The 22867-nt window shown below is 42.3% G+C and overlaps 1 protein-coding gene across 3 annotated transcripts in view; it reads left to right on the top strand.

Moving 5' to 3' along the window:
* The window catches only part of OPCML (opioid binding protein/cell adhesion molecule like), a 1572985-nt gene that overhangs the window by 1533652 nt on the left and 16466 nt on the right, over nt 1–22867 (top strand). For all 3 annotated transcript variants that reach the window (XM_060180193.1, XM_060180194.1, XM_007539634.3), the window contains 3 exons: nt 16833–16967; nt 17373–17493; nt 18116–18267. In XM_060180193.1, coding sequence (XP_060036176.1) covers nt 16833–16967; nt 17373–17493; nt 18116–18267 — 408 coding nt within the window. The remainder of the gene's footprint in view (nt 1–16832; nt 16968–17372; nt 17494–18115; nt 18268–22867) is intronic.

Genomic DNA, 22867 nt, shown 5'->3' with positions numbered 1-22867 from the left:
CAATAGTAAGTAAGTAAGTAAGTAAATAAATAAATAAATAACAAATCATTAAAAAAAAATCCTGGGACAACTTTCTTCCCTGCTCTGGGCTACCTGAACCATCCCAGAATGGGGTACGGCTGGTGTCTGCTCCACCGTGATCTAACTCTGGGTCAAGACTCATTGTCTGCCCACCCCCTGTAAGGTTTTCCACCCCTCCCTTGAGAGCAGGAACTTCTCTAGACTATGCTCCTAGACAAGAATGGAGCTGTCGAATCTGGAGGTGACACAAGGTCCAGTTGAGTCCTCCATCTGAGCATACACACCCTACTTGGAGACCAAACTATTAGGGGAACCTGAACCCAGTTTCACCAGGACTTGAAACATTTATACCCAGGAACCTTTGTTTTGCTCCATCACTGAAAATGGAGGGAATACCTGAGGACATCAGGCCTTGTTTCCCTTATTGGAGAGGGAAAGAGAAAAGTGAAGAACACCTGGAAGTTGTAATAGGTGTGGGCCTGGCTTAGAAAGGAAGTGAAGGCAGGGACTTAGAAGATTATAAAATTGAGTTGTCACTGTGGGTACACCCTTACACTCTGCCTCTCTGAGAGCTTCAATGTGAAAGCAAGCCTCCATCTCTCTCCTCTCTCTCTCTCTCCCTCTCTATCTATCTATCTATCTATCTATCTATCTATCTCTATCTCTCTCTTCCTCCCTTCCCTTCCCTTCCCTTCCCTAGCCCCCCCCCACCATATACTACAGTATGTGTGTACACTCTCACTTATCCTGAATAAAGGTTAAAATTCCTGAAGACCATGTTTCCTCTCCAATCTTTTGTTTGCGTTTAAGTGTGGTGAATCTGCAATCTTTGGGAGAAGCATCTCAGCTCTCTTTCCCCCCAATACAAAACCACAAATCTTTGCATCTTTATGACAGAGGACCAGGACAGCACTGTAAGAAGAGTAAGCTGCCCTCTGTCATCCAAACACTGGGGCTTAGTGACAGGCCTTTCCATGAGCTGGGAATATAGTGTCATAGTCCCATAGATTGTCACCCAGACCAGCATAGTTTTGAGATCAGATGAGACTTATGCTGCAATTTTCTGTCCTGACTTGCACACATGTCCAGTTTGGGAAGCCATCCCTGAGTCTCCACTGCAAGACAAGCTTCCACTTGTTTGGACTTGTGCTTCTAGTATGAGCCAGCAGCCAGCAAGCCTGGGCTCCCTCCCCTCCTTAATTAAACCAGGGAGTGTGGACAGCGGAACATTCCACTGTTGCCTGCTCCCAATGCCCAGATACATTGCACTAGAGTTAATGAAAAGTGTGATAAACCCACTGTTTCATCATCCCTTAATTAATACAAGCAATTGGACTGCACTAAAGTCATTTTGGTCCAGAGCCTGAGTCCCTGGGTCAACATCTCACTTGCTGCTGGTGACAGTGGTTCTTTGTCTTCGGTTTGGAACAACCTTACTCCGACAATAGCCACAAGGACCTCGCCCAAGGCCTCTGTCCCTCTTCCATCCTGCAGAGCCGCTGGCTGCCATCCCTGAGTCTGACAGGAAGTTGGCTCATGACAAGTCCAGAAGAGAAGGACTCAGGGACTCCCACAGTAGGACAGGCCACACGGAGCAATTCTTATATATTTGGATCACTGTACCAGAGGCAAAACGTGAAAGAAACAGGAGAGGAGGGACAGTGTTTGATCTAACAGGTAGAAACTGCAGAAGGAACGTCAAAGGACCTACACAGAAGACCAAGGAGGTAGTGTCGGAAGGCTCCCCTCCCAGGGAGCACCAGAATCAGCCAAGGAAGGCTGGGAATGTAGCATAATGGTTATGCAAAGGACCTTCATCCCTGAGGCTCTGAGGTCTCAGGTTCAGTTCTCAGCACCATCATAAGCCAGAGTTGAGCAGCATTCTAGTGTTTCTCTCTCCCTCTCCTTCTCCCCCCCCATCCCCCACACCTACAGATCAGTGAATTGGCCCCCTGAAACCTTCTGAGGGACTCTAGGCTGATTGAAACATTGAACATACCTGTGACTCTCACTTTCCAAGTGTCTATTACAGTTCTGGTCTCTCAGGCTTCTGGGTGGAAAGCTCAGGTCTGTACTTCACAGAGTGCAGTGGGTCCTCTATGCGTGTTCACCAGCCTCCAAGCGGGGCACAAGCTCTTGGAGGGGGTGAGGCCCACAGAGGGTAAGGTAAGGGCACCCAGGCCAGGCCAACAGCATCTCCTCCTTTTTCAGTTAAAATTGGATGAGGTTTTAACTCCAAACACAGAGCAGAAGGGAAGAACATCTTGCTTCCACAGACAGACAGGATAGACATGTTTAAATACCTCCAGAGAGTACTTAAGTATATATAGATACAAACAGTTCAAACAGAAATGACATAGTTGAAGAAAAAAAACTAATTGAAAGGGAAAAAATCACTACTTTCATTAGTAATAATAATAACTTCAGGGGCTGGGTGGGGAACACCTGGTAGAACTCACACATTGCCATGCTTGAAGACCTGGATTCAAGGCTCCAGTCCCCAACTGCAAGGACAAAGTTTCACAAGGGGTTGAGCAATGCTGCAGGTCCCCCTCTTCCTCTCTCTTTCTCACCCTCGACTTCTGTCAGAAAGATAAAAAAGGTCAAAGGTGGTGGTGGAGTCATCATGCAGGTATCTAGTCCTGGCTATGAACCCAATGGTAAAAATTAAAATTCTGTGAGTTGGACAGTAGAGCTGTGGGTTAAGCACACATGGCGCAAAGCACAAGGACTAGCATAAGGATCCCGGTTTGAGTCCCTGGCTTCCCACCTGCAGGGGAGTTGCTTCACAGGCGGTGAAGCAGGTCTGCAGGTGACTATCTTTCTCTCCTCCTCTCTGTCTTCTCCTCCTCTCTTCATTTTTCTCTGTCCTATCCAACAACAATGGCATCAATAACAACAACAACAATAATAACTACAAGAATAAAAAACAAGGGCAACAAAAGGGAAAATAAATAAATATAAAATATAATAAATGAATAAATAAATAAAAATTAAAATTCTAAATAAACGAATAAATAGCAAAGCTTCAACCTCTATGTTACTGACATGTGAAAAGTTGTGTTTTCAAAAAATTACTACGTGATTTTCTTTGTGATTGTAATTATCTGTACTCTGAGCCAATAAGATTATCTTAATATTAACACCTAAAGAGTGACATAGATTCTGTGCTTTAGTTTAAAGAAAATACAACATACACATACACACACATCAATTAAAAGAAAAAAAATCTGAAACTCCCTCTTCCCTCCTCCCCCATATATATATATATATTTTTTTTTTTTTTTCAATGCAGAGCCAGGGGTGGGAGGAAACACAGTCACTATGCAAAAGACTTTCATGTCTGAGGCTCCAAGGTTTCAGCTTTAATCCTAGACAGTACCCAGTAGAGTGCATATCTTACTATATGGAGTACCTGGATTCAAACTCCCAGTCACCACATGGGAGTCTCTCCCTCTCCCTCTCCCTCTCCCTCTCCCTCTCCCTCTCCCTCTCCCTCTCCCTCTCCCTCTCCCTCTCCCTCTCCCTCTCCCTCTCCCTCTCCCTCTCCCTCTCCCTCTCCCTCTCCCTCTCCTTCTCTCTCTCTGTCTCTGTCTTTCATGCTCTATCTAGAGGAAAGTAAAAAATATGATGACTTACAATAGTGCATGCAGGGACAAATCCAAGTGGTATCTCTGGTAAGGAGAGAGGAAAAAATTTGAGGGGAGGGCAGAGAAATCTCACCTTAGCCCAGTACCAAATTCAAATATGTCTTTAAGTGGTTCTGTACTTTAAAAGGAGGCTCATGAGTCAAGAGGTAGGTGAGTGAGAGGGTCAGGACACCTCCTGAAAGGAGCAAGAAGTCCTGTCTCCAGCCTGCAGGCTTTCAGAAAACAGCTTTCCCTGTACTTCCTAGGCCAGAAAATAACCTGTCCCATCCCTTTATTCTTTGTCTCCTCCTGCTGAAGAGGGTGACTGATGCAATTCCAGGCTATTTGTTCAGACAGCTATTGGGCTTCATGAAGCAGAGAGGAGGGCAGCACACCTGAGTCTCCATTCCCTTCTTTAAAAAAAAAAAATTGCTAAGCACAGGTGGCTCAAAGCACAAGGACCAGCAGCAAAAGGATCCTGGTTCAAGCCGCCCCCCCCCCCGGCTCCCCACCTGCAGGGGAGTCGCTTCACAGTCAGTGAAGAAGATCTGCAGGTGTCTATCTTTCTCTCCCCCTCTCTGTCTTCCCCTCCTCTCTCCATTTTTCTCTGTCCTATCCAACAACAACATCAATAACAACAATAATAATAACTACAACAATGAAACAAGGGCAACAAAAGAGAATAAATAAATAAATCTTTAGAAATAATATTGTGAGAGAGATAAAAAGAGACAGAGAGAGATTCACATGAGACAGAGAAAAGAAAGGAGGGCAGATATACCCAGAGAACCATTCCAGTACACTTGGCGCTGGGTATTGAACCAGGAACCTCAAGAATGAATATCTGATGCTTTACCAATGGAGCCATCTCCCCAACTACTCTCTCCCCATCTCAGTTCACCTCTGCTGGGGTCCTTCTGCTCCTCTTAAAATGTAGCCCCTACTCTCAGACCTGGCTCTGTACCCCATGGCTCAGTACCCAAAGTCAAGTTCTCCCTCCACACAATTTTGCTATGTTGGGTTCATAGGTAGAGTGGCAAGGGTTCATGCCTGTCTTAAATGCCAAGCCCAGACTGTCAACCAGCTTGACAGCAGTAAAGCTACAATTCTGATCTGCTTGTGGCTCATTTTATGTGATTATGTTCTCTTGGCCAGAATCCTGGTGTGAGCAATGGATGAGTGACAAGATCTGGGCACACATCCTCACATGAGCTTCTGACAGTGTCTGCCTCTCCCTTCACACCTCAAGGGCACAGAAGTAGCAGGAGGGACAGCTGCAGACACTTCCTTTCCTTGCCTTTACCTTGCTTCTGACTTCTAAGACAAGGCTTCCAGTAAATGTACACAACAAGCTGGCCAACTCACACTTCTTACGAAGCAGTAGAGGAGCAAGAACTCTGTTCCTTGCTAGCTGGAGTGGCTGCCTAACTGTGATGAGTGGGCTACAGGCTACTTTCCAAGATGGATCCAATGACCAGGTAGTGCCTTAGGGAACCAGAAACATGAAGTGATCATCTGGTCACTTGATTCCAACAGTTTAAGTTCGTGTGTGTGTGTGTGTGTGTGTGTGTGTGTGTGTGTTTACTTTGGTCATTATCAGTATGCCAGTGCTCTTGGATGACTTTTCCAGTTAGACAGAGACAAAAGACAAAGGCAAAAAGGCAGGTAGTGATACACCTGATTAAGCAGTGTTGCAGGTCTATCTCTATTTCTCCCTTCGTATCTCTATCTCCTCCTTCCCCTCTCAGTTTCTCTCTATCTAAAATAAGTAAAATGAATAAAATATATATTTAAAACTGCAGGAGGGGGGAGGCAGTACAGCACTGAAGCATCTTCCAGTGAGAGGAGGTCTCTGCTCAAATCCAGGCTTCACACTTGACAAAACAGATGCACTATCCAAGTGGGCTATTTTGCCAGCCCTCCAAGTTCAGTTTTAAGAGGGGTTATTTATAATAGTCACCATTGCTGGACACTGGACAACTCTGGATTTTTCTAGGAATTCTAACCACCTGATCCTGATAGCCCCCAGGGTTTCCATTCTCCAGTCACTGAATTATCTTTCCTCCACCGATCATTTCTTAATATTTAGCTCTCTGTGCCTCCTTCAAGTCTTACCCTTCCTCCTCACTGCCATCCCCCTTCTGCTCATTTCCTCTGTGGCACCTGCCCTCAGGCATGTGCCCATGTGAGTCACTTCCTGACAAGTCTTATGGCAAATCTGTGGCAGGTGCTGACATTTCACCTCACAAAGCAACCTCACTGGGTAGAACAGCCACTTTCTCTGGCATATGTAGAGGGATAGTGGGGCCAGGAAGGCACCCCCAGGAAGAAGGTGACTTTTAATCATTTCAAAGGGAAAAGTCAGACAGGGCTTACCTCCAAATAAGGATTAGTTGGGGTGGGGGGAATAGTGTAGCCACCCCCAGGATAAGCCACTCCTGAAATTATCCCTGGGGATCTTCACACAGACCAGAACACATTCAATCAGGTACAATAATCCAAAATAAAGTAGAAGGCTAAACATCTTTGACCTCTCCTGACACTTTCAACTCTATAATAATAATGAATTGACTGAGGAACTAGAAGGGAAAATTGGGCACATAAGTGATGGCTGCCATACAGCGGGCTGGGAAGCACAGAGTGTCAGGGTGAAAGAATGAAGTAGGTCAAAAAGCTCCCAGATTTTGCTATGGATTTCCTGTTTGATCTCTTCATCCCCAGATGCTTAGGTTTCTTGCTGCCCTAATAAATATTTCTGGCCTGTCACACTTTACTTGAGGGATCTACAAACAATTAAGAACTGAAAGAGTGAGCCTCTGGAGAGAAAAAAATTGAAGCAGTTCCAGGCTCATGAGGTTGTAGACTGCTCAAGGTCAAGGTCAAGGACCTGTGTTCTACATCTTCTTCACCTTGCACTGTGTCTGACCCAACACCCCAGTCAGATGTGAATGCCAGTGACACAGGATGCCTGTCTCCCAGGCAGGTTCTCAAACAATGGGTGCTGTTTGTCTTTTAATATCTTTTTTATTAATCATCTAACAATTTTTACATAATTACCAGATTTTAGTTATCTTTTCATACCCACCCTTAGTGCATATAAGTCACACTCCTCAAATCTCTGTGCCATCCCCCACACCTACATTTTATAACCGCCTTGGTTCTCAGACATTAAAATGTACTGCATATCCCTTTGCTTTAGTCATGTATGCTCTACAGGTGAGCAAAACTATCCATAGCTGTCTTTTACAGCTTTGCTTACTTCACTTAGCATAATCACCTTCACCTGCATCCATCTTGTTCTAAAAGATGTAGTTGAATCCTTTTTGATTACAGGTCTATTGTGTAGATAGTCCATAGTCCAAAACTTCTTCATTCTATCATCGGTTGTTGGGCATTTAGGTTGTTTCCATATTTTGGTCATTGTAAATAATGCAGCTATAAATATAGGAGTAGCCAATCAACTAGGAATAGCAAAGAAGATCACCTGAGAATGCAGCAAGACTAGGATTACTTAGGGAACCTACCAAGCCACAGGTTAGTGCAAACACGTGTGGCTCATGGACAGAGAAAAGCTTAAGGAGAGATTCATGGGGCTAAAAATCCCTGTACTCAGGAGTGGCTGGTACCAGTCTGGTAGTTTGGTAGTTGACACACCACCTCTGGTGTGAGTCTTATCAACTAAAAGACTGCTGAAAGGAAGAGAACATCACCTAGAATACACTAATTTACAACTGTGAGCCTCCACTGCTGCTGCCCCTCAGAGACTGGAACAGCAGCAGGGAAACCCTATACTGATATCAGGGGTCAGAGAACTGGCCGGGTGACTCAGGAGAAAATCTACCCTCCTGGTGGCCCAGAGGAGGAGCCTTTTGTTCTCCTGATAAATCAGGAAATATGGTGATTAATTGCCTCAGAACTCATCAAATATATACAGGATTTATTCAGAAACTCACAGGGCCAAAAAAGGAAAGTGCTGCTCAGCTTGGTTTTGGCTGATGGTAGAGCTGGGGAACTGAGCCCCAAACCCTCAGAGCACAGAGTCTCTTTGCACAACCATTTTGCTATCTATCCCCCAAACCTGTCTTACCTGATTAGGCTAAAAATCTACTTACAGTTAAAAAGACTTCATGCTCCATAACCTGCAGAGAAGATAAATAACAATATAGGGAGATTTAGCAATTATTGCTTCACCTCAGGGATTGAGATAACATTGAAACAACTGTAAAGACTCACAACTGTGAACTCCTTTAAGTACCTTATTTAGATACAAGTCAATCCAGGTAAGTGTGATCAGTGGATTGAAAAGTTGTGAAGGAGGAACCTCATACCACACCAGATATAATGGCTAAAGTGAGAAGAAACATTGGAGAAATGAACAAGGACAAAAGTCCAGAAAAAATTCCTAAAAAGGTAAAAGCATATAGGAATGAGGACAACATGAAAACACTAGCAATGCAATAATTACAGGAATGAGGACAGCTTTTGAAAGGAATATCATCAGAAATAGGGAAACAACAAAGGAGACCCTGAAAGAAAGCACTAATTATCTTGAGATAGAGAGCTGAAATCAGAAATAGCTGAACAAGCTAATGCAGTATCAAAACAGGGCAACAAAATAACTGAGTTTCATACAACAGCAGAGGGGAGAGAAAACAGAATAACTGAAGCAGAGCATAGAATTAGCAAGATTCAGGATGAATAATAGAAAACCAAGACAGAAGTAAGAGAACTGAAAAAGAGATCAAGAGATACTGAAAACAGCAACCGAGACATATGGGATGACTATAAAAGAAGTAATATATGCATTATTGACTTACCAAAGGAAGGGGGGATAAAGCATTCTACAGGACATAATAGCTGAGAACTTCCCTACTCTAAACAACATAGAGGACATCAGAGTCCCACACAGAATTAATCCAGACCTAAAGACACCAAGACACATCATATTTAGAATGAAAAAAAGTAAGGATAAAGATATAATCCTGAAGGCTTCAAGATAAAAACAAAGACTCACTACAGGGGAAAACCTGTAAGATTAGCAGCAGATTTCTTCACATGAACACTAAAGGCCAGAAGAGAATGTCAAGATATCTGTCGATCACTCAATGAGAAAGGCTTTTTGTATCCCTCAAGAATGTCATTCAGACTACATGGAGGCACAAAAACCTTCTCAGATAAGCAACAGTTGAAGGAATCAACTATCACCAAGCCTGCCCTACTAAAAGGTCTGAAAGGACTCCTATAAACAATCATAACATCACCATAAACATACCATATATCAGAGCACTCTAAAAGTTTAGAATAACGCATTAAAACATCTTCAATCTATAATATCAATAAATGTCAGTGGCCTGAATTCACCTATTAAAAGGCACAGAGTAGGAAGGTGGACCAAAAAAGACAACCCAACCATATGTTCTCTGCAGGAATCCCGCCTTACTCAACAAGACAACCATATGTTCTCTGCAGGAATCCCACCTCACAAGACAAATACAGACTCAAAGTGAAAGGATGGAAAACTATCATACAAGCTAATGGGCCACAAAAAAGGTCAGGAACAGCTATTCTTATAACTGGCATGATAGATTTTTTTTTAATTAAAAAAATTAAAAAAATAAGAATGGACATTAATTAATGCGCAGAGGACCAGTCAATCAAGAGGACAATTGTTAAGATCAGTGCACCCAATGAGAGGCCATCTAAATATATGAAACATCTACAGAAAAAGCCATAGCAATATATTAACAGTAATAGTAGGACATTTCAACATTCTACTTTCTGAACTTGACAAATCATCTAGGCAGAGAATCAACAAAGAAATGAGAGAATTCAATGAAGAGATAGGTAAACTAGAACTATTGAATATTTTCAGAGTCATTCACTTTTTGCAGGAATCCAGCAGGAAACTTTGAAAAAAAAATCAGGCAATATAGTAAAGTGTCAGTCTAAGAAATCAACATACAAAAGTCAGTGACGTTACTCCATGCCAACAATAAGTTAACAGAAGAAGAAGAAATTCAGAAGACAATTCCTTTTACTATAGCAATAAAAACAATATAATATCTAGAAATAAACCTACCCTGGGAGGTGGTGCACTTGTAAGGCTTTGGACTCTCAAGCAAGAGGTCCTGAGTTTGATTCCCCAGCAGCACATGTGCCAGAATGATTTCTGGCTCTTTCTCTATCCTCCTATCCTTCTCATAAATAAATAAAATCTTTTTTTAAAAAAGAAAGTGAAGAACTTATATGCTGAAAATTACATGTGACTATTTAAGGAATTAGGAAAAGACACAAAGAAATGGAAATATATTCCATGTTCCTGGATTGGAAGAATTAACATCAAAATGAATATACTACCCAGAGCCATATACAAATTTAATGTAATCCCTCTCAAGATCCCACACATTTTTTTAAGATAATAGGACAAAAGCTACAAATGTTTGTCTGGAACCAGAAAATACCTAGAATTGCTAAGACAATCTTGAGAAGAACAGAACTGGAGGCATCATACTCTCAGATCTCAAATTATATTATAGGGCCATTGTAATCAAAACTGTTTAGTACTGGAACACAAAAAGAAACCGTGACCAGTGGAATAGAACTGAAAACCCAGAAATAAACCCCCACAGCTATGGACATCTAATCTTTGGCAAAGGTTCCCAGACTATTAAATGGGGAGAGGTGAGTCTCTTCAAAAACTGGTGTTGGAAAAAATATGGGTTGAAACATGCAGAAAAATTAAACTGAACTACTATATTTCACCAAACACAATTCCAAATGGTTCAAGGACTTGAATGCTAGACTAGAAACTACTAGTTTCAAATACTTAGAGGAAAATTTTGGCAGAACTCTTTTCCATCTAAATTTTAAAGGCATCTTTGATGATACAAATACAATTACAAAGAAAACTAAAAAAAATAAACCAATAGGACTACACCAAATTAAAAAGTTTCTGCACAGCAAGAGAAACCACCATCCAAGCAAAGAGACCCCTTACAGAATGTGAGAAGATCTTTACTTGCCATACATCAGACACGAGGCTAATAACCTAAATATATAAAGAGCTCACCAAACTCAGCAGCAAAAACCAAAAAGGAACCCATCCAAAAACTGGAAGATGATAGGAACAGAATTTTCACCACAGAAGAGATTCAGAAGGCCAACAGACATATGAAAAAATGCTCCAAGTCATTGTCAGAGAAATGCAAATAAAGACAACAATGGGATACCACTTCACTCCTGTGAGAATGTCATACATCAGAAAAGGTAGCAGCAACAAATGCTTGAGAGGATATGGGGATAAAGGAATACTCCTGCATTGCTGGTGGGAATATATATTGGTCCAACCCCTGTGGAGAACAGTCTGGAGAATGCTCACAAGGCTAGAAGTGGACCTACCTATGACTCTGCAAATCTCCCTCCTGGGTAGATGACCTCACCAATGTGTCCTGGAACCCCACCTCCCCAGAGCCCTACCTCACTGGTGAAAGACAAAGACAGGCTAGGGATAGGAATTGACCTGTCAACACCCATATCCAGTGGAGAAGCAACTATAGAAGCCAGAAGCACCTTCTGTGCCCCTTAGAGATCATACTGGTCCATACTCCCAGAGTGATAAAGAATAGGGAACCTTCAAATGGAGGGGATGGAATATGGCACACTGGTGGTGGCAATTGTATGAACTGGAACCCTCTTGTCCCACAATCTTGTCGATCATTGTTTAATCACCAATAAGAAAAGGAAGGAAGGAAGGAAGGAAGGAAGGAAGGAAGGAAGGAAGGAAGGAAGGAAGGAAGGAAAAAGACATTGAATAATAAGAAAACACAAAGCAGAACTTGGACTGGGTTTGGTGTATTGCACTAAAGTAAAGGACTTTGGGGTGGGGGGGCAGTGTTTAGGTCCTGGTACATGTCAGAGGACCTAGAGGGGGTTGAATTGTTATATGGAAGACTGAGAAATGTTATACATGTACAAACTACTGTATTTTGTTACTGTATTTTATTGTTGACCAATTATTGTAAACCATTAATTATGATTATCGTAAACCATTAATACCCCCAATAATTTAAAAAAAATAAAAAATATATAGGGACACATAGATCCCTTCAAATTTGTGCTTCCATGTCCTTTGAGTATGCCCAGGAGGGGTATTGCTGGATCATAGGTCATTTCTATGTCTAGTTAAGTATTCATGAGACTGCTTTTTTATTATTATCTTTATTTATTTATTGTATAAATAACAGAAGTTGAGAGGGAACGGAAGGGAGATAGAGTGGAAAAGAGACAGACTCCTGCAGCCCTGCTTCACCTTGCTGGTGGGAGCAGGACCTCCTACCTGGGTCCTTGTGTATTGTAGCGTGCGCTCAACCAAGTAAGCCACCACCCTGCCCCTTCACCACACTTGTTTTTCACTAGGGGCTTTCCAATTTACATTTCCACCAACAGTGTAGCAGAATTCTTTTCTCTCTACAGCCTCAGCAGAAATGATCATTTCCCGTTTTGTTGATGTATGAATAGATTGTAGAAAGTTTTTCTGTACATTTGCTGACTGTTTTGTCAGAATATGCATCTTTGCAGAAGACCTTCCCACATTAGCGTCCCCCTCCCCCAAATCCTGAGACTTGTTCAACCTCTCCTCAATTACATGTCTCACTTCTGAGGGGTCCAGGCCCAGGGACCTCCCACATCCTCTGATAAATGGCCTCATTTGTATCCTTGCAGATCTTAATCTGGGTAATGCAGTGACCTGGACTTATCTTCTGTGAATTGCTCCTCCATGGAAAGAAACAGCAGATTTATTAACATGTATTTCTGCTGGTGATTCAAGCACCTGTTTTCTTTCAGTTCAGATCCTGTTCTTTGGGGGTGTTTGAATACAGAGGGCAGTTTCATAATGCCTCTGGGATTTCTGGTTCATAACAGGAACTCTGTGGGGGCAAACCAAGAATTCTGCCCTCATTGATTTTGCTGCAGAGTACAGTATAGTTTTGTAGCCTGCCTTTAAGCAATGGAAAATCTGGTGTATGTGTCACCAGGATTTTTCCAATGACACCCAGAGTCTTTCTCCCTCTCTCTTCTGCCTTTCCTCTTCTGGCCTCTTCTGTTTCTGTCTGCCCATGTATCCCTCTCTCAGCCTCCACAGTCAGCAATTTGGCTTCCTGGCAGCTCACAAAGATGATTAAAACATTTGCTGCCTTGTACCCCATTCTCTGCAGCATGGAATATGAATTTAACATTTGCCACAAGAACTGGAGAGAGCAGGGGAAGGAGTCAACCCTGCCATTCCCTGGGTCTCCAGGCAGTTAGCAGCCTAGATTTGTTCTGCTGTAAGCATTTCACTCAGTATTCAATGTAGTTAAAGAGAAGAACATCTCAATAACCTTCGGTGGGCTGAAACTAGGAAGGGGGTTGACGCTCTCTTGACATTTCTTAGCCTTAAAAATGGTGTGGAGAGGCTGCATGTTGTGTAGTAAGGCTCAGTGGAAGAGCTAGCCTCCAAGGTTCAGATTCTCCTTCCTGAAGCACCAAGAAAGCATGCTTTATGAGCTATGGGTCAGCTGGTCAGCCAGTCATTTCACAGAGAAGGGAGCGAACAACAGCTTCTAGTGCCTCTACCATTGCTACTCAGAGTGTAAATCCCAGACAGCTAGTGTGAACCATACCCAGGCACATGAACAAATGCAAAATCCCAGATCACACTGCAGACTTACAGAATCAGAACCCTAGGGTTCTTACTTTAGTTATTTTGCCTACATAATAAATCCACTGCTTCTGGCTGTCTCTTATCTTCCTTCCTTCCTTCCTTCCTTCCTTCCTTCCTTTCTTCTTTCCTTCCTTCCTTCCCTCCTTCCTTCCTTCCTTCTCTCTTTACTTCTTTCCTTCCTTTCTTTATTTCTTCTTTATTTTTGGTAGAAACGAGTGTTTTAGAGGGAAAGGGTAATAGAAGGGAAGAAAGCAGCCACATCACTACTTGACCACCTGTGAAGCTTCCCTCCTACAGGCAGGGACAAAGGGCTTGAACCTAGGTCTTCGGCACTGTAATGTGTACTGTCCATTGAATGCACCACCACTTAGTGCCTCCCATTTCTTAAAAAATAAAAGAAACTCTGAATTGATATGCAAATTAGAAGCTGAGATACATTTACTTTATGGTAGAAACTTGACAAAATTTTCTCCTTTAATGAGGTAGTATTATAACGATCCCCACTTTATGGGAAACACTCTCTTCCTTCTTTTTTTTTTTTCTTGTCACATTATCACTCCATAAAAACAGTATTAAAGATATAGTTTTAAAAAACTCTACATTCTAGAGGGTAGCCATGTTGTCCAAAAAATCCCCTGTGAAAGACCCCAGACTCTTGTCCTTATACACATGTGGAGAATCACTCAAGAGCCCAACAAGCTGGTCACTGCCATCTTTGAAATCATTTCTTTTATGTGGGCCAATAATTTTAATTTTACTGAGATTCATAGACTTTGACTTATCAAAAAAAAAAAAAAGAAAAACTAGGGCATCTGATTCGTGCACACTATACAGAATGATCTGAGTCTATTCCATTTTCCCTAAGGAAAGCAGGGTCAGTGACCCTGCCTGAGGCTCCCAGAGAGTCATCACAGGTAGCTTAGATGTTCAGTTAAATGAGTTTACTAGTTTGCAGCAAATATGCTGCCATACAGTTTGAAAGAAGAATGGACTCTTAGAAAGAAGCCAGATTTTTTTATCCAGACATATTTACTTACTACAGAAAAGGTGAGCTTAAGTCTATAAAATAATTGGTTTGGGGTATTTGTTTTTATTGTTGCCTAATTCTTAAAAATATTTACATTGGTCAACCATTACTACTTTAAGAAGTAAGGTGATTTTTATCTTTATCAGACTTCTTGAGAGAGAGGATCTCAAACAACTCTTTTAGACTCTGAGATTCTGTAAGCCTAAGAGAAATAACAGAAAAGGAATGAGAAGAGATTGATAGCCCTTTCATGAACTTTGAAGAATTAGGTTATGAAGGATTAATGGTTGTTGGAGCAGAAGCCTGGGATGGGCATCGCCTGAGACCCCAGACCCCAGAAGGCCCCATACTCTGGATGCCTTCCTTGATGTTTTCTAGGTTCTCTTCTGGCACCTGACACCAGCTGAGGCAAACAATCTCATTTGGGAGAAAAACACTCAAGTATTAGATTGAGAGTGTGGGGCCTTGCCTCATTGTTTTCCCTCCCCTTCAGTGTACATTTTTAATTTCTACTCTCTGTTACTCCATGTATAGGTATAATCAGATTTGTTGAAATCTGTGCTAGACCTTGGGTCCTGATCAATAAGCCCAAATACCCAAAGGATGGCCTGCTTAGAAAGGACTGCTTGTGCTGACCAGTGCAAGACTTCTTGCAGGGTCTGGTGGTGGTATCCGTAGTAAAGCACACATTTTACCAAGCACAAAGAACAGAGTTCAAACCCTAGGTTCCCACCTGAAGGGAGAGAATGCTCCACAAGTCGTAGAGCAGTGCTGTTGGTGTCTCTTCTTCTCACTGTCTCTCCCTCCTTCTCTGTATCTCACCCTATATCAATGAAAAAATAAACACTTCTTGCACTGACACTCCCATAATGGTATTGTCTTGGGGGTGAGGCAACTTACATATTAAGAGAGGGAGCCCTTTTGGACAAATACTTGTCCCACATATTTTAGGTGTGGCACTAGTAACCAACAACCAGATACTGATGGTACAGCCTGGTTGGGCTTGACCAGCATGGGGTAGTGGAAGCAGAGAAGAAAGAAGCAAATGCAAGAAGTCTGAGAAAATAGGTAGAGAGAGTAGAGAAGAATCCCCATGGCTGTGACTAGAAGCAAAGTCAGGGTATCAATGTATCTGCCTCCCCAGTCACCCAACCCCATAGATGCTCACCCTTCTTGCTTCACACTCATGGCTGCCCCACACTTGGTCAAACGAGAGCCCGTTGGGTCAGAATTGGCTTGTACTTCTAGGGAGTATGTGGAGGGTTATATTGAGTTGCAATTATCCTGAAAACTAATTTTGCTCTCATTTGGAGCACAAAGAGCAATCAGTCAGCAGGACTATGATAAATGCAAAAGGTTGCATTTCCTCTTTGGTCTTGAGTGTACTGGATTTTTACAGAAGTCTGATGCTTTGACAGAATTCAGAACATTTGTGTTTCAAGACAGAATGTCTGTTCTCTTTGCACTGAATGGGGAGCTAGATAAGGTAAAGGAGCCAGAGTATTGCAAGAAGATGGAATGGTGGCTGTGAGAAATGTACATTTTACAGACGCAGAATATTCTCCATCACAAATCACAAGCTTCATAAAAGTCAGAGAGTTAAGCCTGCAGAATGATCCACCAAGTTGGATGAGACTCTTCTAGTATTGATGGTTGCATGGTTTACGTTATGCTGGCAGAGTCCACTTGATGGGTAATTGTGAGGAGCATCACAAAGCACCCCACATTCCTGATATTATGGCTAAAATTAGATAAAAAGAAAGATAAAAAGAAAGGGGGAGATGTAGGGTAATTGATTTAAAAAAAAGAAAAAAAGGGGGGGAGATGTTGGGTAATGTGAGGACACCCACTGAGTACTTACTACTGCTGGAGACACTAGTGTTTCCTCATTCACTCATCCTCCATTTTCTCTTCCCCAGTAGAGTTTTGAATGGAGCCTACTGCTTTGCATTTACTATATGACAGTGTTATGTGGCTACTTGCTCATGCTGCAATCAATAGTTTACAATCTGTATATATAAAGGTTTTTCTCCATAGCAAACAATTAAAATGCCCATGGTAGCATACCCTAACGCCATTCCTACATTTTGTATTCTATTATTAATCATGGCAGCTCTCTTTCAACTACCATCATTTGGTAATATGTTGGAGTATTTCACATATATTTGCTTAGTGAATCCTCATCATAATCACATAAATACAGTAATAATGTTATATCTTCATAATGTATTATCAAAATGGTGACATAAACAAAAAACACATTGCTTCAGGACTCCAAACATAGTAGGCCTTCTTTCTCCCCCCAAATACTTCTGGGCTAACATGCGATTTTAAAGTGATGTTCAAACCTCTCTTTACAGCCTTTTGTTTTCTTTGCCTCCCAGGTGATGTCCTACCTCTGATTTCACAATTCCTTGATTGTTGCCCCTCTCTCTTTCTTTCCTTCCCAAAGGCCAGGGCTTTGTGAGTGAAGATGAATACCTGGAAATCTCTGACATCAAACGTGACCAGTCTGGGGAATACGAATGCAGCGCCTTGAATGATGTGGCTGCACCCGATGTTCGGAAAGTAAAAATCACCGTAAACTGTGAGTGGACCCATTGTCCCAGAGGACTAGGGGGAAAGAGGGCTTAGGGACTATGAGATCAAGATGGCAATGCCATTTTCTGATAGATCCCAGTTGTCTCCAGCAAGGAAATCCATTATCAGATGCTTTGCTCTATCACTACCTCCATTGCTGTCTCTGGAGTTTTTTTCCATGACTGTCAGAGCTTTTAGCTAATAGGGGTAATTGTTCACTTTAAATTGAATTGTTCACTTTAAATGGGTGAAGCCACTGGGGTAAATGCATTGTCTCCAAGCTAGAATTTCTTCTCTTAAAATACATGGTTATTTAACTGGGAGGAAGTAGAGTCATAAGTGATCCATTTGCACAACAGAAGATAACTTATTCATCTGTTTCACTGACTCATGTTGACTCTCGTTTCCCTAGACCCTCCCTATATCTCAAAAGCCAAGAACACTGGCGTCTCAGTTGGTCAGAAGGGCATCTTAAGCTGTGAAGCCTCGGCAGTGCCTACAGCTGAATTCCAGTGGTTCAAGGAAGACACCAGGTACCTTGACAGTGGAAATAAGACATGTCTGAAGCAGAGCTAAGGGATTATTTTTTCCCACCTAGAAGGATGTTAATATAAAGGAGAAAGATGGAAAAATGAAAAATGCACTGCAGCTTTTTTTTTTAATTAACAGTGACTCCATTAAGAACCAGAAACAAACAAACAAAAAAGATAGAGGAAGCTGGAAAGTGGGTAAAATAAACTGACCCTGTTTCACAATCAGAAATTAGTTGTAGACTTCCATGAGAAGAATCTAGAGAAATGTGGCCTTTGGAGTATAAACATCCTTTTTTTTTCTTTTTTTAATTTTTTAATTTTTTAACCAGAGCTCTTCTTATGTCTGGCTTATGGTGGTACAGGGAGCTGAACCTGGGATCTCAGAGACTCAAGCATACGAGTCTTTTGCAGAAAAGATTATGCTACTTCCCCAGCCACATCCTTTCCTTTTTCCTCCTGATAGAGGCTGTGGTTTGAGTTAGAGGAACTGGGTTAGTTAGAGGCAAAAGTTATTTCAAAGAGGACAGCTTCCTTGTAGGATTAAAGTGTGGTATTTATATTCCTGTCTGCTGTTTTGGCCTCTTTTATGGTACCAGATCAGCAAGGCCTTCTCTCATTGCAGGCTAGCCACTGGTCTGGATGGCGTGAGGATTGAGAACAAAGGACGCATATCCACTCTCACTTTCTTCAATGTTTCAGAAAAGGATTATGGGAACTATACTTGTGTGGCCACAAACAAGCTTGGGAACACCAATGCTAGCATCACACTGTATGGTGAGTGCAGGAAGCCTGGATGCCATGGGCTCAGCCATGTGGGAAAACTTGAGGAACTCAAGAGGGAGGAGGGCAGGACCTACCTGGACGATGTTCATCCATACTGCACAGCCCACCACTCTTAGTTGCAGTGCTTCTCCTTGTCATTCCCTGTCATCTATACTGTGATATTTACAAGGTCATTGATGTCTCCTGGTCTATTAAGTGGCCAGATTTGCAACTTAAAAAAAGGAGTTAACATTCTGAACCAGGATGAATGGTGGTTGCTTAAAGCAGAAACATGACATAATGTTCAGTTGTTGAACTATCAAAATATTTGAGGGGAAAGAGATACTGCTTTAAGATACCTACTATAGTGAAGATGTATAGTTTCTATTTATTTTTTTGAATCAAATCAACTACTGCCATCATGATTCTCATGTTGCTTGCCATGTCATGTTCTCATACATTGGGATGAATGGAGCAGAGTTTGCATTCTCATCAAGACGGCATCTCTGTCCACAACTAGCATCAAACCCTTTGCTGAAGGCCTTTCTTTCTACTCTGGATGGAAAGGTCTCCAGAGTCATGACTGTCCCCTCTTTGGAAGAGTTTAAGTTCAACCTGACTCAGCCTTTCCACACTGCTGTGTCCATCTTTTCATGCTCCATTTCATACTATGGGCCAGGGCGAGCTTGGTGTAATCATTCATGTGTGGTGTGGTGTGGTGTGGTGTGGTGTGGTGTGGTGTGGTGTGGTGTGGTGTGGTGTGATGTGGTGTGGTGTGGTGGTGGTGGTATGTGTGTGTGTGTGTGTGTGTGTGTGTGTGTGTGTGTCTATGTGTGTGTGTGTCTGTGTCTGTGTGTCTGTGTTTAGAGGGAAGCACCTGGTGAGTAGGATGAAATGGTATCCATGTTTCCCATGTGCACCTCAACCACTGAGAAAGCTTTCAGCACTGACATTGACTGAACTTTGTCCACCAACCATCTGAAATGTGTGATCTATGTCTTTTGTTTCCTCTCTGCATTGTGTGTGCATTGTGCTGTGTGTGTCTTAGAAATAAGCCCCTCATCAGCAGTGGCAGGTGGGTACAGCATGTTCCTTCCTTCCTCTGCCTGCCTCTGAATGCCTATGCCTTTGAACTCAGCCCTACTTCAAAGATAGGCTTGCCTGCTCCACCCCCCTTGTTTCTTTCTCCTTAGTAGATAGACTTGTAGAGGGGTTGGTTTGCACAGCTTAGGTAACGAGCATGTAGAATATGATGGCTTTCACACACACACACACACACACACACACACATTGGACATACTGTTACAGGGGTGGAAGCAAGGTAGAAAAATAAAGGAAATATGTTTCAAGGAAAGGGATTTTTTTCCCTCCCAATCAATAAACTCATACTTGCTGACCTTTAAAAAGAATAAGTATTCTGATGTTTAACACCAAAAGGAACCCAACCCAAAGACCAGACAGATTAGCAGACAGTTGTATGAATATGTTATTTTTATTCCAACCCAAGACAAAAATGACTAAGAATGTAATTCCCAGAACTCCTTAGACAGTATTCACAATAGCAGTAATATTGCCAATCTACCAAACATTTATTGGCTTCCAGGCATCATGTTAATACTGTGCAATGATGTATTAACCCGACTTTCAAGAAGAGTAAAAAGAGGAACAAAGGGGCTGAGTCACAGTGAAGTCTGCACAGCTAATGAATAGGCACTGGCTGAGACCCAGAATCAGACAATTTCCTTAAATATTGGAGCACTTAGCCAGATGATAAGCAGCACTGGTGCAAGTAACACTCACACACACACGCACACACAAACACACACACGTGCACACTTAGAAGCAGCAGACACTCAGCTGCTTCTAGAGGGAGAAGCCTCTCGATGTCTCATTTTTCTTTGATCAATCTTAGTCACAGGAGGGAAAGTGATACCTGTGAATTTTTTCTTGACCTGTATTCAAATCCGCAAGTGCAACTTTTCACAGCAGTTCTGGAGCCAGGACAGTCAGAGGCCACTATTCTATCTACACTGTAATGGCTATGAATTATTGTCCCTCCCTTAGTTTTTTAGTCTTTTTTTTTCCCACCAGGCTCCTTGGTGCCTACACTAAAAATCAGCTGCTCCCGATGACCAGTGGTCATTCCCCTCCCCCTATTTTATTTTTTAAGGGCAGACAGCAATTGAGAGGGCAGGGGAAGGTATAGAGGAGAGAGAAAGATAGACAGCTGTACACCTGTTTCACCACTTCTGAATTGCCCCCCCTCCCTGCAGGGGAGTGGGAGCTTGAACGTGGGTATATGCACTCAGGGGGTCAGGCTGTAAAGCAGTGGGTTAAGAACACATGGTGTGAAACTCAAAGACTGGAGTAAGAATACCGGTTCAAGACCCTGGTTCCCCATCTTCAGAGGGGTCACATCACAAGCAGTGAGGCAGTTCTGCAGGTGTCTATCTTTCTCTCCCCATCTCTGTCTTCCTCTCCTCTCTCCATTTCTCTCTGTCCTATCTGGCAACAACACCAATAACAACAATAATAATAACCACAACAATGACAAAAACAAGGGCAACGAAAAAGGTAAATAAATAAATAAAATATTTTTAAAAACATATGCACTGTACCAGGGTGTGCCATCACCCTGTCTTTCTCCCATAATCTCGAGAAAAGCAAAGGATGGGACTGGATTGAGCTCAGTGCCTGCCCCTGCCATCTCCCCTTGTTCACTGAGGTTGCCAGAAGTTGGGAATATGGCTAATAGAAAAAGCCTGGAATTGACAACTATCAGACATGGGTTCTTGTCTCTCTGCCATTTACTGAGTAATTATGATAAAATCTTTACTGAGGAATTATAATAAAACAGTATGACTCTACTAGGGCTGCCAGAAGAAAAACTAGGCTTGACTTAAGCAACATTTATTTTCTCACAATTTTTGAGACTAGTAGTCCAAGATCAAGATCCCGGCAGATTCTTTTTCTGCTCGGAGCTTTCTTTTTTGGCTTATAGGGAGTCATTTTGCCCTTATATAACCTTTCCACTAAGCAATGTGAAAACACAAGCTAGGAAAAAAAAGACTGAGAGGGAAAGAAGAGTGGATTTTCCTATATGAAAGTGCACACACAAGAGAAAGAGAGAACCCCCTGGTGTCTCTTCTTATTCTGACACTAATCCTATTGGATCACAGCCATGATCATTTTATTAAACCTTAATTACTTCCTTTATTGACTCTGTCTCCAAATACAGATTATGTGGATGAGGGGTGGGGAATCTATGGACTGGCAAGATAGGGCACCTGGCTAAGTACCTCCTTTGACATATGCGTGACCCAGGTTTGAGCCTCACCCTCACTGCACCAAGGGAAGCTTCTTTGTAGTGCTATCTTCCCCCCCTCCCTTTTTTCTCTTCTCTTCTCTTCTCTTCTCTTCTCTTCTCTTCTCTTCTCTTCTCTTCTCTACTTCTCTCTCTCTCTCTCTTTCTCTCTCTCCACCTGAAAAAAACTCTGTCCAGTGTAGTGAAATGTGTCCAATGTAGTGGAGATGACAAAGCAAAGAAACAAACAAAAAAGAATCCCATCAATGTTAAAACTAAAACTACATGATGTTATTGAGTCTTTTCTGTATTTTTTTATTATTTTTATTTATAAAAAAGAAACATTAACAAAACCATAGGATAAGAGGAGTACAACTCCACACAGTTCCCACCACCATATCTCCATATACCATCCCCTCCCCTGATAGATTTCCTATTCTTTTTTTTATTATTACTTTCCATTTCGTTGCCCTTGTTGTTTAACATTGTTGTGGTTATTGATGTCATTGTTGTTGGATAGGACAGAGAGAAATGGAGAGAGGAGGGGAAGTCAGAGGGGGGAGAGAAAGAGAGACACCTGCAGACCTGCTTCACCGCTTGTGAAGCTACTCCCCTGCTGGTGGGGAGCTGGGGGCTCGAATAGGGATCCTTATGCCCGTCCTTGCGCTTTGTGCCATGTGCACTTAACCTCCTGTGCCACCGCCCAACTCCCAGCTTTCCTATTCTTTATCCCTCTGGGAATATGGACCTAAGGTCATTGTGGGATGCAGAAGGTGGAAGGTCTGGCTTCTGTAATTGCTTCCCCGCTGAACATGGGCATTGACATGTCGATCCATACTCCCAGCCTGCCTCTCTCTTTCCCTAGTGGGGCGGGTTTCTGGGGAATCAGAGCTCCAGGACACATTGGTGGGGTTGTTTGTCCAGGGAAGTCTGGTCGGCATCATGCTAGCATCTGGAACCTGGTGGCTGAAAAGAGAGTTAACATACAAAGCCAAACAAATTGTTGACTAATCATGAACCTAAAGGCTGGAATAGTGCAGTTGGGGGGGGGGGGTCTTCCATTTTGTACATAGCTAGTAGGCATATTTTAGTTACATTTCAAAGGCCCTGTGGTTATACTAATTTTTTTTTTCCCTTGAGCCTGAAATCTGATATGCAGGTGGATCCAAGTTATTGTCTGGGGAGGTGATATCATGGCTGGAAAAGGAATAGAAAGCTGGATCAGGGAAGAGAGTAGCTCTCTAATATGGGAAAGGGGTATAAATATTGTTGCCTGTCTTTTGGTGGCGGGAATGGTGTTTATGTACA

The sequence above is a fragment of the Erinaceus europaeus genome, chromosome 20 (genome assembly GCF_950295315.1).
Source record: "Erinaceus europaeus chromosome 20, mEriEur2.1, whole genome shotgun sequence".
In the NCBI taxonomy this organism is placed as follows: domain Eukaryota; kingdom Metazoa; phylum Chordata; class Mammalia; order Eulipotyphla; family Erinaceidae; genus Erinaceus; species Erinaceus europaeus.
The sequence above is the reverse complement of the archived record's forward strand: the minus strand, read 5'-3'. Positions and strand labels throughout refer to the sequence as shown.